General features: G+C 53.2%; 1 protein-coding gene across 9 annotated transcripts in view; it reads left to right on the top strand.

The window, feature by feature from the left end:
* The first annotated feature begins 490 nt into the window (after positions 1-490).
* LOC120677757 (ribonuclease E/G-like protein, chloroplastic) overlaps positions 491-21,770 on the top strand; it is a 50,910-nt gene continuing 29,630 nt past the window's right edge. Inside the window, exons 1-6 of one of the 9 annotated variants that reach the window (XM_039958943.1) lie at positions 524-823; positions 1,023-1,126; positions 1,667-1,851; positions 15,739-15,820; positions 15,965-16,048; positions 16,143-17,338. In XM_039958943.1, the coding sequence (XP_039814877.1) occupies positions 702-823; positions 1,023-1,126; positions 1,667-1,851; positions 15,739-15,820; positions 15,965-16,048; positions 16,143-17,338 (1,773 nt within the window). In that variant the 5' untranslated portion in view covers positions 524-701. Of the gene's footprint in view, positions 824-1,022; positions 1,127-1,666; positions 1,852-15,738; positions 16,049-16,131; positions 17,339-21,770 lie in introns of those variants that run through there. The other 8 variants (XM_039958942.1, XM_039958944.1, XM_039958940.1 and 5 more) reach the window with 8 other exon arrangements.

Raw genomic sequence — 21,770 nt, 5'->3', positions numbered from 1 at the left:
CCGGTGTGGACGGTTGCTCCGATCAAACTAGACACGTCAGTTGGTTTGGGAGCATAGAATGCACCCATGTGTGTTATAGATATACGCCGTGTTTAGTTCCAAAAATCAAAATTCCAATTTTTTTTTCCTAGCACTTGCATGGAGATTTAAATCTAGACGAAATAAAAAACACATTGCACAGTTTACCTGTAAATCGCGAGACGAATCTAATGAACCTAAGTAGGTCGTAATTGGACGCTAAAGTGCTACAGTAATGCTACAGTAACAATATCTAATGACGGATTAATTAGTCTCATTAGATTCGTCTCGCGGTTTACAAACGAGTTCTGTAATTTATTTTGTGATTAGTCTACGTTTAGTATTTTAAATATAAAAAAATGCTATTTCAAAAATTTTACAGACGGCAACTAAGCACGGCCATACACTATATATATATATATACCCACATTTCATTTAAAGATTCTGCTTCTGTAGGACTAAATTTCATACAATGACGGAAACACCGTTCTCTTATCCGCAGGCCTAAAACCTCGAAGTCGGAGCGCACCACCCCTTCCCTCCTATCCGACCTTCATCCAACTCGAAACAGGGAGCGGAGCCGCAGAAGCGGCTGAGCCCCCCGAATCCGCGGAGGGGAGAAGGCCTACTGATGCGCTCCCCTGGCTGCCCACGCGCTGCCCGCGCCACCTCCTTTAGGTAGCATGTGGGGGCCCCCGCGCGCCGCCGCCGGCTCCCCCGTCACAGAGGCCTACGCCGCGGCCGCTCATGCCGCCCGGCGCGGCGGGGCCGCGGTTAGCTCTTCCCTGTCCGGCCTTCGGGGGAGGTACCGAACATTTCTGGCTTAGCTCTGCCCTGTCCGGCCCTGTATCATTTGCCTCCTCTTTCTCCGAGTACCACGAAGGCAATCTTTGTTTTTTTTTTAAAAAATTGAGCTGCGATGATCAGATAAATGAAATTCGTGAGTTGGATGCTCACTTATTTCCGCTTGCAAGGAATTCAATCGGGAAATCATCCTTTTGTAGGCATTCCTTGTGTTCGGTTCAATTGATGGATGGTCTTAGAAGCAATATTCAAGCAGAAGCGAACCTGGCTCTTTCCCCAAAGGCTTCGATGTCTAATGGAAGTGGTAATTTCTGTCTTTCATTTTTGCTAAGAAACAATGGATATTCTTCAAGGTGTCGTCTACCGATTGATGGCTTAGAGTGCTCGAAATACTTCTTTGGTTTTCCTTCTCAGCAAATGAGGAAATTTCCCTATTGTTCCTTTTTAAGAATCATGAAAGTTTCCATAAACATATTAAAATACTTACTGGAAGTTTATTTTTGACAAACTAGCTGTAAAATTCTAGTGAATGGAACTTCCATTGTTTTTTATTTGATGATCATTGTTGTGAAATTTATGGTGCGATGAGGCACAACGCTTACCGAGCTTATGTTTTTTTTCGACCTATATATTTTGGCAAATAAAGTATTCAGTTTTCTACATATACTTCTGAAGTTTAATTCAGCTTATCATATCACTTTGATTTATTTAAGTTAGATGCCTTCCTGCAAGGTTCAATTAAATTAACACCGAAAAGCTAAAATAGTTTACACTAATATTGTAAGTTAAATCCTTTTTGTCTGATGTTTGCAGTGTTTCCTCTTTCCTGTTCACTTTTTGACAGACGATTCTACCATAACCCGTAAAGGATTCTGTACAATATCATGGAACCTGAAAGCAGATGTACAACATGGTTACCTGATATTCATAACAGGAGACCCTGTTACTCTGGGCTGTTGGGAATCCAACATGGCTGTTCAGTTGGCTCCTTCTGTTGAAAGCAATAATATATGGACAGCTGAAATAAAGGTATTTCTTCTTTTGACAGTGAAATTATTTTGTGGAAATGCATCCCAACTTCCTTAAATTAACAGAATAACATCTGAAAGAGATATGACTCGGGAAAATAGTATATTGATTAATGGGGTGCATAGCATGGGTACATATATATGCAAGGAGATCCTTGGATTGGTTTATAGAAAGTACCAAATCAGGGAGTCCTTGCCTAACCAAATCGTCGACAAAACCCTAGAGCACAAGGCCAATGGGCCTATAAGGCTGCAGCCAGGAGGCCAAAAAGGGCTGGCCAAACATAACTTTCTAAGAACATCCATTAAGTCAGCATACTATTGTGTGGATAACAAACCATATGTTAATAGTTCAAGTAGCATTAAAGTTGATTATTCTAGCAAAAGTCTTCATCTTTAGTTGATTTCACATTTTGCTACGGACGATAATTTGATATAGTCACCATGCTGTAGTTCTTATGCTGTTGCAGTCACAATGGGAGTATGGTAGAAATACCAGCAGAGGGAGGCCATATGGCTTGGCTTGAAGGAGATTAGTGTACCGGAACTTGGAAGTTGAAGATAGATGAGAGGATTTTTATGTTGAGAAGTGACCAAATCATTTTCTTGCCTGGCAAAATGACCAAAACAGATGTTATCACGGATGATGGTGTTTGAGGAAGGATTATGGCGTAGATTATACTTGAAAGAGGTTACAGGACGCGGCCCTGGACCTCGCCGGCGCGGCGGAGCCGTGGTGGCTCGACGTCGCACCAGGAAGGCAGGCGGCGGCTTACAGATAGATTAATCTCAAGCCTAACCCTTACTTGCTAACCCTAGGCACATATATATAGTCCAAAACGTAACAGACTCCAAACCGACTCCTACTAACTTAATTATCACGCTAGGACTCTCCTAACTTGCCGCTTGGGCCTTCCTGTTGCGCCGGCTGAACTGAATTCCCCACATGACATCTCTCCCTCCTTGGAGAAGCAGCTCGTCTTCGAGCTGGAACGCCGGGAACTGCCTTTTGAACTCCTCAAGCTCCACCCAAGACGTCTCAGACGCAGGTGCCCCTTTCCACCGCACCAAAAGCTCCCTACGCCCACGGGCTAGGCGTCCACGCAACACCTCTGCAGGCTCCACCACCACACGCCCATGCTAAATAGGAGGCAACACCGGTGTCTGTTCCGGAGGATCTCCATGGAACGGCTTGAGCAACCCCACATGGAACACATCATGAATACGAGCACCCGCCGGCAAAAACGAGCCTGTAGGCTACATCACCAATGCGCTCAGCCACCTTGTATGGTCCGAAAAATTTAGGCCCAAGCTTCCCACGACCTTTCACCTGGAGAGAAGCCACTGGACGATGCAGAAGGTGCAGCCACACCCATTGACCAGGCTCAAACACGACCGGCCGATGACGCCGGTCGTACACTGACTTGTAATGCTGCTGTGCTTGTTCAAGCCTATCCTGGACCTCCGCCAGAAACTCATCACGCTCTGTCATAGCTCTGTCGACCACCGGCAGCCGAGCATCACCCGGTGCATATGATCTGATGGACGGAGGAGGTCGCCCGTAAACCACCTCAAATGGAGAGGTCTTGAGGGACTGCTGATAAGAAGAATTATAGCAGAACTCGGCCCATGGCAGCCACTCAAACCAATATCTCGGGCGATCACCAGTGAGGCACCTCAGATACATAGCAATAATCTTGTTAGTAGCCTCTGACTGCCCATCTGATTACGGATGAAAAGCTGATGTGAAACGCAGCTTAACCCCGGGCAACTTGAATAACTCCTGCCAGAACGGACTAGTAAACATCGGGTCACGATCACTGACCACCGATGACGGAATCCCGTGCAAGCGCACAATCTCAGCAAAGAATGCCCTCGCCACGGACGTTGCGGTATATGGGTGGGACAGGGCGATGAAGTGCGCCGCCTTGGAGAAACGATCGACGATCGTCAGGATCACCGTCTTCCCATTGACCTTAGGCAAGGCTTCCACAAAATCCATGGCCACATCTGCCCACACCGTGGTAGGAACGTCCAGCGGCTGAAGTAAACCCTCGGGATGCAAGTGCTCACTTTTGTTCCTTTGGCACACCTCACACGATCGGACGAAATCCTGCACCACCTCCCGATCCATGGGAAAGTGAAAATCTGCACGCAGCCGATGCAAAGTCATGTCCCGCGCCGTGAACGGGCTCCAGGATGGCTGACCCCAGAGAGGATGCTGGAGAGACATAGGGGCTGTTTGGTTGGCTGCATAAAGCCCAACCAGGCTCTAGTAGGCCAAGGAGGAGATGTTTGGTTGCCTGTTTAAAGGCTGGAGCCAGGCTCCCATTGTGCAAATGGAGGCCCATGGCCAGGCTATCCTTATGCGGCCGAAATGGTCGCACAGCCCGGGCCTGGCTCCGCTAACCGGCCGTATGCACGCTCCCGCGGCTCCGCTCACCTTCATCTCCTCCCGACGCCCTTTACCTCTAGCTCTGTTCTGCTTCTCGCTCAACTACGCCTCGCGCGGTTTACCTTTGCGGCCATGGGAGCTCCGCAGGGGCCACGACAAGGGATCGAGCAAGGAGCGGGGTTGAGCACCAGAGCAAGGAGTAGGCTGGGTAACCGCGCCGCTGCCGCGTCCGCGAGCAGGACAGCTTGCCGGCCACGTAGCTCGGGACGGCGGCGCGGGGACGGAGTGGGGCGTGACCAAGGAGGTCGTGCTGCTTCAGGTGAACTCCACGAGTTCCACCATCTCCACCGAGCACGAGTCCGTCATCCCCATCCTCAAGCCAAGATCGTGGATATGCTGCTTCTTGGATTGGGCTCGTGTTTGTTGTGTGGTGCCACCGTGCTCGTGCTCGTGGATGGATTGGATGGATTCAGCTGCACCGGGTGCCCGTCGTGCTCGTGCCACCGGGATGGATTGGATGGACTGGGCTGCCACCGTGCTCGTGCTCGAGTCGAGAGAGCAAAGTAGTCCTCAGCGTGTTGGTCAGACTATGTGCGCACCAGGTGTTTGACGAAATTCTTCAATGGAGGTAAACTTACCCAACTAGAGAAGATGTGATTGTATTAAAATAAAACAGGCAACCAAACATGCCCTGGAGCTAGCCAGGCTAATATAGCAAAGATAACCAAACACTAGCCGTTGTTTTGATGGGGGCAGGCTAAGCCTAGCCTGGCTTAATTTTGCTAGCCGGGCTAGTTTAGGAAATGAACCAAACACACCCATAGACCCGGCCGTTGTAGAGAATCAGGCCATCCACCACCGACCAGGCCTCCGACTTGGCGCCCCCACGGATGGCATCGCGGAGCTCGGAGAGAGACGAGTCGCCATTGATCTCCTGGCGCACCTCATCGAACAGGGCGAATTGCGGCACAGAGATTGCCATGGCGTCCCCCAGGTGCTCGTCGTGACATGACAAGGCATCTGCCACGACATTGAGCGCGCCCGGCTTGTACTCCACTAGGAAGTCGAAGCCGATGAGTTTGCTAGCCCACTGATGCTGCGGTATCGTCGTCAGGCGCTGGTCGAGGATGAACCGCAGGCTGCGATGATCAGTACCGACGACGAAGCAGCGCCCCCATAAGTACGGCCTCCCGTGGCGCACCGCTTGGATAAGCCCGATGAGCTCGTGTTCATGGGCGGCGAGCTTGGCGTGACGCGGCGCGATGGGCTTTCTGAAGAAGGCGAGAGGCCCCGCGCCCTGGTGAAGAACGGCACCGAAACCAGAGCCGGACGCGTCGCACTCGACGATGAAGTCCCAGTCAAAATCCGGCAGCTGGAGGACCGGCGCCGTCGTGAGGGCCTGCTGCAACGCCCTGAACGCGAGTTCCGCATCGTCATTCCACCGGAAACCCTCTTGAGGAGGGCGGTGAGTGGAGCCGCGATAACGCCGAAGTCGCGGATCAAGCGGCGGTAATACCCGGCCAGGCCGAGGAAGTCGCGCACTGGCCTGGCCGACTTGGGAACCGGCCAATCCAGCACCGCCTAGACCTTCTGCTTGTCCATGGTGACACCCTCCTCGGAGATGACGTGGCCTAGATAGGCCACGGACGACTGCCCGAACACGCACTTGGACCGCTTGAGGAAGAGCTGGTGATCCTGCAGCATGCGAAACACCGTGCGCATGTGGCGGAGGAGGTCCGTCTACAAAGAACTATAAATCAAAATGTCGTCGAAGACGACGAGGACAATCCGGCGCAAGTAGGGCAGCAGGATGTCGTTCATCAAGGCTTGGAATGTGGCGGGGGCGTTCGTGAGGCCGAACGGCATGACGAGGAACTCGAACAAGCCCTGATGTGTACGGAACGCTGTCTTCTCCACATCATCCACGAACAACAGCACTTGGTGGTAGCCGGAGCGCATGTCGAGCTTGGTGAAGAACTTGGCGCCGCGCAGTTCGTCCAAAAGTTCCTCCACCACTGGGATGGGAAACTTGTCTTTGATCGTAGCGTCGTTGAGGGCGCGGTAGTCGACGCAGAATCTCCACGTGCCGTCCGGCTTGCGTATGAGAAGCGCTGGTGAGGAGAAGGCCGAAGAGCTGGGACAGATGACCCCCTGGCGCAGCATCTCGTCGCATTGGCGCTCCAACTCGTCCTTCTGCGTGTGTGCGTAACGGTAGGGCCGGACAGCGACGGCGCCTACTCCTCACTTGAGGCGAATGCGGTGAGAGAGGTGTCGACGCGGAGGAAGCCCTGAGGTTCCGCGAACAGGCCAGCAAACTCCTCCAGGAGGGCGTCCATGAGGTTGTCACCCGAACCGGAGAGCGTTGCTGCAGACAACCCTGGAGTGGTGTCGATGCCGCGCCACAGGACGCGCTTGGCGCCCCGCTTGAACGCTATGGTGTGCTTCGCGAAGTCCCATAGGATGGGGCCCAGGGTGCCGAGCCACTGAACCCCGAGCACCATGTCATACTTGCCGAGGGGGAGAGCGTAGAGGTCGATGTCTAACGCCTCCCCGCCGATGCGCACGCGCTGGCCCATGGCGCGTCCTGGGGATGTGGTGCAGTCGCCGTTCGCCACAGCCACCGACAGGCCGGTGCGCGCAGACAGCTGGATGCCCGCCCGCTGGGCCATCTCGACGTCGATGTAGTTGTGCGACGAGTCGGAGTCAAGAAGCGCGACTGCCACGGCATCGCCGACGCACATGTGGACCTTCATTGTTTGGAACCCACGAGCGCGAACGCCCGTGGCGGCGTGTAGCGAGATGCCCGGGTTGTCCTGGGCGCTCGAGAGAGCCAGGCACTCTATCTCCTCGTCCACCTCCTCGTCGTCGTCGAAACCGATCACCTCGATGACGAATAGCTTCTTGCAGCAGTGTCCCAGGACGAACTTCTCATCGCAGTTGTAGCACAGCCCGTCGCCGCGACGTTGAGCCATCTCTGCGGGTGAGAGACGACGGCGAGGAAGTGTCGCCGACAAGGCCGAGGACTTGCCCGACCCCGGGGCTGTAGAAGAAGCCGATGCGGCGGTTGGTGTAGCGGCTTTAGTTGTATCGCTCGAGGACGCGTGGGAGGTCGAGCGGGCGCCGCGGCCAGGAGATGGATCTGTCGAGGATAGATGCAGGCGCTGCTCGTAGGAGTGAGCAAGCATAATGGCGTCGTGAGGCTCTCCGGCCAGCGCAGGGCGACGTCGGTCTTCAGCGGGTTCACTAGGCCCGCCGTGTAGATCTGAACGAGCTGCTGTTCAGAGAGGTCGGCGTCGCGGCATGCGTAGGACAGGAACTTGTCGGTGTAGTCCTCGACGGAGTCCGTGCGGCGAAGGAGCATCAGTTCGCCCACCGGACTGTCCGTCATCGGCGGCCTGAACTGCTGCTGGACGAGCTGGGCAAAGCGGCGCCACGATGGTGTCCCGGTCGTGAGTTCCAGACGGCAGTACTAGAGTTGCGCTGTGCCGGTGAGATGCATGGCGGCGTACCAGACCCGGCGGCGTTCCGGCGTGTTCTGGCCGCGGAAGAATGTTTCGCAGCGGTTCAGCCATGGAAGCGGATCCTCCTTGCCGTCGAACATGGGAAACTCGAGGCGGACGCGCGGGTGGAAGTGGGAGTCGACGTAGTCATCCTCCTCGCGGAAGCGATCCCGCGGCGGCGGCCGGAACGGGGGTTCCGTGCATGGCAGTGGCTGGAACGGGGGGCGGTGCGCGGCGGCGGCTTGGGACCATGGTCCCTCTGGTTGTTGACGGAGTCGTCCGTGGCGTCGACGTCCTCCTGGGCGGGCGCCTTGTTGTCGTGCTGGGCCGACTCGACGCGGATGAGAGCGAGGTTGAGGGCATGGACTTGCTCCATGTTCTCGAAGGTGGCGGACTGGAGCGTGACGACCTTCTCCAGCAGCGCGGCGTGTTTGGTCGCCACCGGAGCGAGCGGCGCCGGACGATCGACCTTAACGGCGAGGTCGTCGAACTTGGCGCCCAGATCGCGGAGAGTGGTGGAGATCGTCTCGAGCTCCTTCTTCAGATCGTCACGATCACCCATGGGCTCGCAACAAGGCTTGACTGATACCAAGTTGTCACGGATGATGGTGTTTGAGGAAGGATTACGGCGTAGATTATACTTGAAAGAGGTTACAGGACACGGCCCTAGACCTCGCCGGCGCGGCGGAGCCGTGGTGGCTCGACGTCGCACCAGGAAGGCAGGCGGCTTACAGATAGATTGATCTCTAGCCTAACCCTTACTTGCTAACCCTAGGCACATATATATAGTCCAAAACGTGACAGACTCCAAACCGACTCCTACTAACTTAATTATCACGCTAGGACTCTCCTAACTTGCCGCTTGGGCCTTCCTGTTGCGCCGGCTGAACTGAATTCCCCACATGACAGATGTTGGCTCTATTTATGTAGAGAAGTAACTAAGAAGATTGTAATTGAAGATAGCTCTAACAAAACTTGAACATATGGTAGAATACAAAGTCAGCCAGGGAACAAACCTTACTATCTTGACATAACTCCTACTAACTTGTACTCCTGACCTCTGTTCTTAAGGCGTGAGGCGCCTGTGGCGATCCCACCCCTCTAAGGACGCCTAGGCGCGTAAGGCGCGTGGCGAGGCGACGCCATAGACATATGTTAGAATACTATGACAACATAATTTAGTAGCACACATACATACCTTTGTTGAGCTGTTGTAGCACCCATTCTCCCCTTTGCTGCTGCTCTTTCCATCCATTCTCTTCTCCCAAGTAGCAAGCTACACAAATAATGAGCAATGAATCAATCAGCAAGACTAACAAAAGAAATTAAGTGCAAAAACTGGACACTATCAACAGGAATGCATGAACACACAACACAGCAATACAATCACACGGCATAAGTGCATAACTAACATCATTAGTTCAGTACATCAGCCCATAAGTTTAGAGCCTGGTGGACATAATTAATAGTAGTTCTAGTCCACAATTTCAGACTCTAGTACTCCATATTAAATAAGACAATATAAGTAGTGCACAAAAGCAGCATGCTGTAAGTCTAAAATCTCTCAACTCCCATCTCTCGGATCTCATCTCTCAATAGCCATCATCGAACTCATTGGTGGGAGCATCATTTGTCATTTCTGCAGCAACATTGGTAGGAGAGTCCTCATTGTCAGTCACATTTGCATCATCATCCTCATCTTGTTCCCTCTCTTCATTGTCTGAACCGAGGTGTTCCTCCTCCTGGTCATCAATCTCATCTTCTTCATCAATAGTAGCAGTTCTACTTCTACCACGCTTGTAGACAATTGGATCACCACGGCTGTTTCTGTGAGCTCTCCTTGGAAAACAGCGACCTTGGAGTGATTGAGAAGCACCAGTTGCTCCATCAACAAGCTCCCATGTGAGACCATCACCTAAATCAGAACCACAACGACCTTGGGGGGGTTCATGCAACGAATTTGCCCATTCATTGTCCCAAGCCAAATCTGAAATAACCAAAGGATCAATGTTTTTCTTCTTCTGACGCAGCATCTGAAACCTAGTTTTCATCTTGCGGTTGTATGAAATGAAGACTATTGCATTCAATCTCTTGTGCAGCAATCGATTCCTTTTCTTTGTATGCATCTAGAAAAGAAAAAAATGGATTAGTAATTGTCTTGCTGAAAAGAACACATCAACAACAAAGCCTTTTAATCCCAAGCAAGTTGGGGTAGGCAAGTAACAAAATGTATGTCAATGACTCACATGTTCAAAGGTACTCCAATTTCGCTCACAGCCGGATGATGAAGCACATAGACCAACAACACGCCTAGCAAACCTTTGTAAGTCAATTGCAAGGCCACCATAGGAACTCCAATCAACTAGAATGACAAATACAAGCGGAGAACACATAAATGGACAGCAGCACACAAAAATCTATAATAAGTTGATGAAATGGACAGCACTTACGAGGGCTCTTTGATTCGATGTTTTCTATAGCCATTTCATCTGAAAAGGCTTCTCCTCTTTTACATTGATAGTCCATGGCTTGATCATTTATCTTGTTTCGAAGAACGCCATCTGATACTATTGGCGACGAGGGCGACGGCGCGGCTCCCGGCACCCGCGCCCGCGCCAGCTGCTGCAGCGCCGGCGGCGGCGGGCTGCAGGACGGCAGCGGGCCGGATCTGCGGCCAGGAAGTCGCTGCGGTCCAGGCAGGGAAGGCGGCGGCGCCAGCAGAGCTCGGCGCGACAGCAGAGGAAGGTGAGGGAAGGGGAGGGAAGGAGGAAGGGGAGAGGAGGGACGGCGCCGGGAGGGGCGGCGCCGGCGGCCGGTGGCCGGCCATGCTAGCCAGCGGCCGCGGCTGGGAAGGGTGGAGGAGAGGAAAAAGAATTTAGGCTGATACCATATTGGAGAGAGAATTATTGCTCTATTCCTCCAAACCCTAGATGGGTGGGTATATATAGACCTATACATAGGTCTCTTAATGGGCCTCTATACATGGGCTGAATATACTCCAATAGATACCATTCTCCGAAGCACTTTAAGGAAACAGGCCCTTAGCTGCCCAACAGTTTCATCTTGATCAGCATTTATGAGGAAACAATTTTCCTGGGTTCAAATAGAGTGCAGCCCCATACAATGGATGGTCCATTTGCTTCAACCAACGTCGCTCGATAATGTCCAAGATTTTCTTGAGCAGCCCTTTTTTGTTCTGAGTGCCAAAGCTTTTCTTGATCTGCTCTTTTGCTTCAGTCATTAGTGCAGCAACCTCGGGCATTGTTGGCTTCTCATCACCATCAGCAGCCCTTAGCACAATAAGCAGTGGAGCTGAAGCCCTAAGACAATCTTCAACTGCATTCCAAAATTCTATGGACAGCACGGTGTTATAAACACGTTCACCAACTTTAGTTTTTGACAGGTTGCTAGCATACCATTCTGGACATGTAAATAAAGCCTTCACCCCTTCCATTAGCTTGTGCAATCTCTTCAAAGAAAGATATGAAGTGGCGAACCGAGTGGCTCCAGGCCTCACAATTTCAGCATCTCTTGTCTTCTCCCTCATTAAACTAAGAATTTTCCCATGCCTATAGATGAAATTGGCGACCCCCTTAGCACGTGCAATAGTCCTGTTAAATTCCTTAATTTTTCCAATGTCCTCTAACATCAAGTCCAAGCAATGTGCAGCACAAGGACTCCAAAATATGGTAGGAATCCGGTCCATTAGAAGCTTGCCGGCTGCCTTGTAGTTAGTGCCATTGTCCGTGATAATTTGAACCACCTTGTCTTTTCCAATTCCTTCAATCCTCTTCTCTAACAAATCAGCTAGCATATGTGCATCATGTACTTCACCGGATGCATCAACAGACTCCAAGAAATAGGTCCCTTCTGGGCTATTCCCAAGGAAATTGATCAAGTGACGTCCCTTCATGTCGGTCCAACCATCGGACATAAGTGTGCAACCATAATGCTTCCATGCTCGTTCATGGTCCACCCTCATTTTACTTGTCAGGCCGACATACTCCCAAAGCAATGGTTCCCGAAGCTTGTGCTGTGAAGGAGGCTCATACCCAGAACCATATTGTGCTGTGGCCTCAAGAGCAACCTCAAACTGCCTTGTAGCAGCTGCATGAAATGGAACACCACACTCATAGAAAAACAAGGCCCATTGCACATCCGAATAATGCCTCTCCTCATCTGTCCTCATGCAGTTTTGAATTGTCTTTTGGAACCTTCCTGAACGCCTTTCATCAACTATCTCTTCGGGAGTCCTTCTAAACATAGCCTTAACTGACTTCTTGGTGTCATTTGGATTTGTCTTTGCTTTGCTAGCAGGTGCAGCCTTGAATTGAAGTGTTGATTGCCTTCTTTTGGCTGCAGTCCCAGAACTTGGCCACCTTGACTTGGGACTGGGCAGCAGCCCCAGAACTTGCCACAATAGCGACTTGGGACTGGGCAGCAGTCCCTGAATTTGCCGTTTCTTGTCCCACCTCCACCACATCTTCTTCTTCCTGTACTTCCTCAGCATTCTCCTCCTCCCCTAGGAACAATGGTCTCCTCCTCTTGTTTGCATCCCAAGTAGTCTTTCATCTTTTTCTTTAATGCAGGGCTTGATTCTGGACAGTTAACCACATCTCCAAAGCCACCAGCTAGATGTTGCTTAAACCTTTTAATTCCACCTGGAACCTTCTTGTCACATAGCTTACATGTCACCTTATCTCGATCCTTAGGGTCTGCCCAGTACCCTATACTCCCAGCCCGGATCATTTGACTTTGCTGGTCTTCGTTTTGGATCAGTCTTGGGATCATACTCTGCTGCCACAGAAGCTGGACTCTCCATTGTGTTGTTGGCTTGATGGCTGCCGTGTAAATAGAACTTTAATAAGCTAATCGGCAGTACTTTGTTTATTGATTAGCTAGAGCTAGCACAGCACAAAGCACAAAGCAACATCACATGGCTCAATTAGTAAACAAACCGAAGGCACAAGTAACACAGCCACTGAGGCACTAAACTAAACAGATAAAATAAACTCACAAAGGAACTACATAAGCAGCAGAGATGAGAGCAATCTGCCCAACCATCACGCACAGGCACAATAGAGCAGAGAAGAGGGCACTGGAAATTACCTAGCCATAGGAGAGGGCTGGCGTCGTGGACCAGCAGGGCCGTCGTGGACTAGGCGAGCAGCAGAGAAATCCCGGCGGACGTCGCTCTCCACAGATCAGAGGGGCAGCCGTACGCAGCGGCGGGAGGAGGCGAGGGCGGAGGAGAGGTTCCCCGCGAGCGAGCGCGCGGCGAGGAAGGACTCGAGCGAGGCGAGCAGCGGGGCCGCCGAGGACAGGAGCGCGGAGTGGGACGCCGAGAGGGAGCCCTTGAGCGCGTCGGCGTCGGCGAGGAGGGAGCGGAGGTCGTCGACGGCGCGGATGAAGTCGTGGAAGTGGGCGCGGCAGAGCTCCTCGATCTCGGCCTCCCGGTCCCGCACCGCGGCACGGAGCGAGGCAAGCAGCGGCTCGGGGCGGCCGCACGCGAACGCCCGGCGCACGAAGGGGCCCAGGTCCTCCCCAGCCGTGATGGCGGCGGAGAGCTGCGCGAGGTCCGCCTCGGATGGGGCGCAGGCGGACGGTCAGCTCCAGGCGCCGCCCTCTTCTCTTCCGTCCCTATCCACAGGTCAGCTCTCTCCGTTTCCCTCCCAAATTGCGTCGATTGCAAGCTTTGTTCGTGGCCGGCCTCTATTTCCCGCGCCGCCGTCGGTTCCCGCTCGATTTCCCGCCGCTGGCTCGATTTCCTCCCGCCACTCGGTCTCCCGCGCGCCTCCCCTCTTTCCCGCCTGGGGCCTCACGTATGGCACCCGCCTCATCCAATTGGATGCCCAGGAGACGCCTATGGACGCCTAGACGACGCCTTCGGCGCAAGGCGGACGCCATACGCAGTCGACCAAGGCGAAGCAGACGCCCAGGTTGCCAATCGCGCCTTGTCGCCTAGGCGACGCCTTAAGAACAGAGCTCCTGACTAAATTGTACTGCCTATTCCGGCACACATATGATGCAGTATGCTGCGTATACCTCTTGTATTTCCTGCATTGTTGGTGCATTTGGTTCAAAGAATGTACGGCCTATCTAATGTCCTTTTTCAAATCTCTAATCTATGAGGGGTAGATGTGTTGCATTCGGCACATGTTGTCTTAGATGACGTGTTAGTATTCTTCATCTTGATTAAATATTCTCAGACCAGCACATATATTCTCCCAGGGAAGCTACAATAATCCATCTTTTGGTGCATAGCTGCTACAGTCGCATGTTATGCCATCTGTGTAGTGCGGCCTAAGCGAATCTTTGTATTCCAGTGTGGCCCTTTTACACTGTATTTCAACAGTAGTTTAGTTTCTAATAGAGTAAAATGCACTGGGGGTCCTTAAACTAGTTGGTCTGTTCTGTTTAGGTCCATGAACTTCGAAAATGCATTTATAGGTCTACAATCTATTCAAGTGTGTCATCTAGGTCCAATTCAGCCACGCCATACCCTAGAAGCTGATGTGGCAGGTTGACTGTGCGGTGACGTGGATCCTTACATGTGGGGCCCCTATGTCGGCCTCCTCCCTTCTTCTTCCTCCTCCGGCCTCAGCTCCACGCTGCCAAGGCCTCTCCCCTCCTCCCTCGCCGCGCCGCCCCGGTCCTCCTCCTCCTCCCTCGCCACGGAGGCGCCCCGCCGCCGGCCGGATCCGCGCGCTGCGCGGCGTTGCCCCGCCCCTGGCAGCACGGACCGAGCTCGGGCCGTCTCTCTGGCCGCCGGCCATGGCGGGTCATGGCGCGGGCATGGCAACGGCGGCCCCTCCTCCCTCCCTCTCCCTTTCCCTCCCTCCTCCCTCCCTCTCCCTCCCGCTCGAGCTCACGGGGGGGGGGGGGGGCAGAGCAGGGCGCCGCCGCGGCCCCTGCTCCGTGGCGAGCAGGGCCGGGCACGCGCGGCGGGCGAGTGTCCTCCCTGCTCACGCAGAGCAGTGAGCCGCGCCGCCCCTCCCCACCTCGAGCTGGCCCACGCGCTGGCACCGGCGACGCAGAGGAGGTGCGGAAGACTGGCGGTGTCAAGGAGGCGGCGGCGGGCCTCCCTCTGCTCCAGCCCGCCGTGAGAGCAGCGAGGGGGCGCGCCCGTCGCAGGCCACCGAGCCGCGAGGAGGGGCGACGGCCAAGGCAGGAGGTGGCGCCACCGGATCCCCGCCAAGGAGGTAGGAGCGCCGGATCCCGCGGGATCCTGTCCGCGCCGCCCTCCCCGCCGCCCTCTGCGAACGCCATCCGCGCAAGCCGCTCGCTTGAGGAGCCAAGCCGCCGGGGGGCAGGAGCGGGCACCGCGAGCTCCGCCGCCGGGGGCAGGGGCTAGCGCCAGCCCGCGCACGCGCGGAGCTCCGCCTCGCCGCCGTGGTCACCCCGCCGTGCACCCGCGCGCCATGGCCGCCGTCCCGCCGCCGCGCAGGGGCTCGCGCAGGCCGGGGGAGGAAGAAGGAGGGAGGAGGCCGACATAGGGGCCCCACATGTAAGGATCCACGTTACCGCACAGTCAAACTACCACATCAGCTTCTAGGGTATGGCGTGGCTGAATTGGACCTATATGACACACTTGAATAGATTGTGGACCTATAAATGTATTTTCGAAGTTCATGGACCTAAACAGAACAAACCAACTAGTTTAAGGACCCCCAGTGCATTTTACTCTTTCTAATATACCATGTTTGTGGTGCTGGTTAGCACATAAGACAAACCATGTTATTATATTCTTCACCTTTTAATTAATAACATGTTCACAAGCTACTCATGGGAACAATTCACTCGCTACTTGTGGCCTTGTGGGAACAAGTTAGTTCAATAAGGAAATATTTGTTTGTCAAGACATAGATAGTAGGCCAGTAATATATAGGTTTTCTTCATGATTTTGATGAATACCGTGGTGACTTAACTATTATGGAGCTCTCATTTCTTTTTCTTTTTTGTCTTTTGAACATCACATTCTTTAATCTTTCAGGTGCCATATGGGGTGCACTTCAAATATAATTATTTTGTTCGAGAAGAAAAAGGTTCATCTTCTGATATTATATGGAGGCCAGGTCCAGATTACTCCTTATCAATACCTTCAGTTGGCCAGAAAAAACAGTTCATTGTTGTGAAAGATCTATGGATGAAAACTAGTGTGGCAGGTCTTCCTGCTCCTTCATGGGGATCATGGCTGATGGAAGCTGGTTCTCTTGAAGGTGAATATTTCGAGGGTGGAAATCATTGGAGCTCAGCGGAAGCTCACTCTGCTAGGGATACAGCAGATCAAGATTTATCTGTAGGTAATGTTGCACTACCACATCTTTTCACAAATAATAATTAATTGTGGCTTCTTTAGTGGTGCTGAACACTTAAATGTTTCCAGTGGATTGGCAGGTGAGCATATTATATTGAAAATTGGGAATGGCACACCTTTACATGCAAAGCTGTTATCAGAGAACCTATCTGCCAGCATGCACAATAATATAACCGACAAACCAAATGCCAATACTATAAGCCAACATGGAGGGTATCAACTTGTAGAGGAGCCATGGATTCTTGAATCTATTGTGGCTTCAAAGAAACCAGTTGCAAGAGTCAAAAATACAAAAGGCAAAAAGAAGTTTGTCAATAATAAGCATGATTCGAGCAGAGCTAGTGAATACATGCCTCGAGAGGATCAGCCTGTTGAAGAGCCATGGTTATTTGAATCTATGGTGGAGGCACATGAAACTGTAGTTCATGCTGATGGAAAAATAGAAGCGAAGGATATTATTAGAAAGCTAATAGAAAAACCGCCAGCACCTCTGGAGGAGAATAAGCCAACTACAGGTGAACCTTCATCAAGAGTTATACTTATTAACTCCTCTGTCTGTACTATGCAGAGAATTGCAGTATTAGAAGATGGAAAACTAGTTGAACTCTTGCTGGAACCCATCAAGAACAATGTACAGTGTGATAGTATTTACTTAGGTATAGTAACAAAGCTTGTTCCTCATATGGGAGGAGCATTTGTTGATATTGGAATTTCAAGGCCTTCTCTTATGGGTATAAAGCAAAACCGAGATCCTTTTGTGTATCCTCAAGTTGTAAAGATCAGTAGAGCAGATCCTGTTGATGATTCTTACTATAATGAAGAGTATCTCCCAACATATGATGAAGATGATGATATGAGTGATGATGAGTTTGCAGATGAAGAAACTCATGATGGCTCATCATCATTTCCAGTTGAGAATATTACAGATAACGAAGAAGGCATTGCATTAATACCTGATTCTAAGATAGACATCGTCGATAGTGCTGAATTTGAAGGCATTTCTGGTTATGACGAAGACAAAGAAGATGAAAATGGTCACATGGAAGATGAATATAGCGAGGAAATACTGCAAGCAGATCAGTCAGAAATTTCCAATGATCTTAAGACTTTATCTTCAATTCAACATGCTTTGAGAGAATCTAATGACGACACAAATGGAAGCAGGTGGTCTCAAGTTCGCAAGGGTACTAAAATTATGGTTCAGGTAGTCAAGGAAGGCTTGGGTACGAAAGGTCCAACACTTAGTCCATTTCCATGCCTGCGAAGCCGATTCTGGGTAAGATCATGGGGATTTCTGCATAATTAAATTTGCTGTGCTTTGCAATCTTTTAGAATATGCCATTGGTAATTTCTGCATGTGGTACAAATAAATATTTCTGAAAGTGACAGATGATCTATACAATAACTAATGAAATTGATTCCAACATGGGATGTGTGGATAATGCTTTCTGATTATGGACTTGAAATGATGTTGTGAAAAATAACCTAGTGGAATATCAATTATAAGTACAAATCTTAATTGATAAGTATTGGTGTTTTGGGGAATAATTTTCTTGTATTCATCCAAACCCTAGAAGGGTGGGTATATACAGAACCTATACATGGGCCTCTAGATGGGCCGTAACACTGGGTCAACACATACACCAACACCCCCTGCAGTCTGAACTACCGGCGCAGCGGAGTTCAAGACTGGACAACAAGAAACACACACAGGGCAAACACCCCCCCCGCAGCCACAACTAGCCACCTGCTACGTTGAGGTTGGAGCGAAACTCCGAGAAGGTCAAGGAGGGTAGTCCCTTGGTGAAGATGTCGGCAAACTGGGAGGTGGTCGGGACATGGAGTACCCGAACATCGCCGATGGTGACTCTGTCGCGCATGAAGTGCAAGTCGATCTCTACATGCTTCGTCCGCTGATGCTAGACGGGGTTGGTGGAGAGATACACGGCGCTGACGTTATCGCAGTAGACGAGAGTGCTCTTGGCGAGCGGGCTGTGGAGCTCCGCCAAGAGCTGTCGAAGCCAGGACGCCTCCGCCACGCCGTTAGCGACAGCCCGGTACTCCGCCTCGGCAATGGAGCGGGAGACAACCGGGTGCCGCTTGGACGACCAGGAGACCAGATTGCCGCCCAGGAAGACGGCGTAGCCGGAAGTGGAGCGGCGAGTGTCCGGACAGCTAGCCCAGTCAGCGTCGGTGTAGACAACCAGCTCAGCAGAGGACGAGCTGTGAAGAACCAGGCCGAGGTCCACAGTGCCACGGACGTAGCGGAGGAGCGGAGGAGACGCTTCAGCACAGCAAGGTGTGACTCCCGGGGATCATGCATATGGAGACAGACCTGCTGAACAGCGTAGGTGAGATCTGGCCTGGTGAAGGTGAGGTACTGCAAGGCACCGGCCAGACTCCGGTAGGCAGTCGGATCAGCTACAGGATCACCCAAATTAGCAGACAGCTTCGCCTGAGTGTCAACATGAGTGGAGCAGGGCTTGCAATTAGTCATCCCAGCCCGCTCTAGAATATCGATTGCATACTGCCGCTGGTGAAGGAGAAGGCCAGATAGGCGAGGCTCAACAGTGACGCCCAAGAAGTGGTGGAGCTGACCAAGATCCTTCATAGCAAACTCCTACTGCAGAGAGGAGATGACGCACTGAAGCAACTGCTGACTGGAGGCTGTGAGCACAATGTCATCGACATAGAGCAGCAGATAGGTAGTCTCATCCCGACGGCGGTAGATGAAGACAGACGTGTCAGACTTGGCCTCGGTGAACCCCAATGTCAGCAAGAACGTGGCGAACCGAGAATACCAAACCCGTGGAGGCTGCTTCAGACCATAGAGAGACTTGTTGAGCCGGCAGACCATGTCCGGACGACTGGAGTCCACAAATCCCGCTGGCTGAGAGCAGTAGACTGTCTCTGACAGAGTGCCATGAAGAAACGCATTCTTCACATTCAGCTGGTGCACCGGCCAAGAGCGAGAGAGCGCAAGCGAGACGATCGTGCGCACAGTAGCAGGCTTCACCACTGGACTGAAGGTCTCATCATAGTCCACATCAGACCGCTGGGTGAAACCCCGAAGAACCCAACGAGCCTTGTAGCGCTCTAGTGTGCCGTCAGCCCGACGCTTATGCGTCTAGATCCACTTGCCTGTGACCACATTGCAACCAGACGGACGCGGCACGAGGTCCCACGTCTGGCTAGCCAGAAGAACCGCGTACTCTTCCATCGCGCAATGCCAGTGAGGATCCGCCAAGGCGTCGCGGACAGAGGAGGGTACCGAAGAGGCCCGCGGCTCCCCCACGGTGGCGGAGAGAGTCGCGGCCTGAGACGCCATCCGCCGAGTCACCATGGGATGGATATGTCGAGGATCCCGATGGACGATTGGCGGGTGGTACACTGCCGGCTCGACACGAGAGCGAGGCGGCGGAGGCGGCGACGGCTCCGGTGTAGGCGTCGCAGGAGCCTCCGGAGCCGGAGGCGGCGCCGGTGTCGGCGCCGAACGACGCCGGTACACCTGCACCGGCTGAGCGTACCGCGGCAGCGCCGGGAAAGGCACCGGGGCCGCACGTGGCACAGCAGGAGACCCCGGGGCCGCGCACGGCACGACAGGAGGTCCTGGGGCCGCGTGTGGCGCGACAGCGGGCACCGGGGCCGCGCTAGGCGCGGTAGGAGTCACCGGAAGCGGTGTCGGTGCACCAGGAAAATCTGCTGGGAAAGGATAGATAGGTAAAGGTGGCTGAACCACCGGGTCAGTCGAAAACAGCGACTCTAGCGACTCCAGCTCGGGGTCAGGAGAAGGTGTGGAGGTGGAGTAGGAGAAATCCAACTCGTCAAACACGATGTGTCGGGAGATCAGGACGCGGCGAGAGGTGAGGTCAAAGCATCGGTACCCCTTGTGGTCAGGGGAGTAACCAAGAAACACACAACGAGTCGAATGGGGCGCCAGCTTGTGAGAAGCAGTGGCGGAGATGTTAGGGTAACATGCTCACCCGAAGACCCGAATGTGGTCGTAGCGAGGAGGGGTACCGAAAAGAGCGTGGTGTGGAGTGGGAGCAGGAGAAGCAGGGGACGGAAGACGGTTAAGCAAGTAGGTGACGGTGTGGAGTCTCTCAGCCCAGAAGCGCGGGGGGCAGAGAGGCCTGGATCAGGAGGGTGCACACGACGTCGTTCGTTGTGCGAATCATCCGCTCAGACTTGCCGTTCTGAGGAGATGTATACGGACAAGACATACGCAGCTGAACACCCCGAGAGTGGAAGAAGGAACGGGAGGTGGAGTTATTGAACTCACGCCCGTTGTCACACTGGGCGGCCTTAATGGTGAGGCCGAACTGAGTGGACACCCAGGCAAAGAAGTGGAGGAGGGTGGGGAAGGTCTCAGACTTGGCGCGCAAAGGAAAAGTCCAAGAATAATGAGAAAAATCATCAACCACCACCAGATAATATTTATAACCCGACATGCTGAGTACAGGAGATGTCCACAGGTTACAGTGAATAAGATCAAAGGCGTGCGCAGCATGCAAAGAAGTAGTAGAAAAAAGAAGTCTGACATGATGACCTAACTGGCACGCATGACAAATGTGCTCAGCAGGAATCCTAGTACATGAAACATCGGTACTACGACTGAGCTGAGCCAAAACGTCGCGGCCGGGGTGACCAAGCCGGCGGTGCCAGGTGGTGGAAGACGGCGTCACGGCAAAAGCAGCAGACGAAGAAGAAGTCGAAGGCAAAGCAGCGGAAGCATGAAGACGAAGGGTGTAAAGGGGCCCCGAGCTGTCACATCGGAGGAGCGGACGCCAGGAAGCCGAATCCTTCACAGTAAGACCAGAAGAGTCAAATTCAATGGAACAAGAATTGTCAGCAGTAAACTGGCGAATGGAAAGAAGGTTGTGAACCATCTGAGGAGCAACCAGGACATTGGGAAGACGAAAAGAGTCAAGCGCAGAACCAACAGCAGTGACAGAAAGACAAGACCCATCACCAATCATGATGGAAGAAGGACAAGAGGGGTGTGTGGGTCGGACAGAAGAGAGGATACCGGCAGCTGGGGTGGTGTGGAATGAGGCACCCGAGTCGGCGATCCACTCGGTACTGACAGGCGGCGTCAGTCCCATGGTGCAGAAGGACTGCGCCAAGCGGCCTGGTCCCACCCCCAGGCCAGGTCGGCTGCTGGCTGGGCTGAGCGGGTGGGGTCCAGGATGGCGCGAAGAGGGGAGCAGGTCCGGTGAACATGGCCGCTGGCTGGAGCTGAGGACGGGCCCCCCCGCGGGTCCCTGGAAGGGCCACATCGAGATGCGCCCTGACTATGGGTTGCTGAAGGATGGCCAGGCCATACCTCTAGGGGCAGGGGCAGGGGCAGGAGCGGGAGCTGGAGCCGGAGTCGGTGTGCCCCGACGGCCCCCACCTGTACCCCTAGAAGCAGGGCCACCAGTACCACCACCACCCCCTCCCCCCCTCCCCCCGCCGCCGACGTCCACGGCCCCCCCCGTCCCCACCTCTGGTTTGCCCGGCGGGAGCAGCACCAAGGAGGGAGGTGGCAGGAGTGGCGGAGGAAGCCGGTGGAGCAGCAACGAGCGCGGCGGGGGTGGACGAGGACGATCCGGGCGCGAGATCCCTGGTGATCTCGAGGGCGCGGTCGTCCCGTACCTGCAGGAAGGAGGGGAAGGGACTATGGTGGGTGATCCATGTCTTCAGGTGGTCATAGGTGCTGCTCAGGC

The sequence above is a fragment of the Panicum virgatum genome, chromosome 6N (genome assembly GCF_016808335.1).
Source record: "Panicum virgatum strain AP13 chromosome 6N, P.virgatum_v5, whole genome shotgun sequence".
Taxonomy (NCBI): Eukaryota; Viridiplantae; Streptophyta; class Magnoliopsida; order Poales; family Poaceae; genus Panicum; species Panicum virgatum.
The sequence above is the reverse complement of the archived record's forward strand: the minus strand, read 5'-3'. Positions and strand labels throughout refer to the sequence as shown.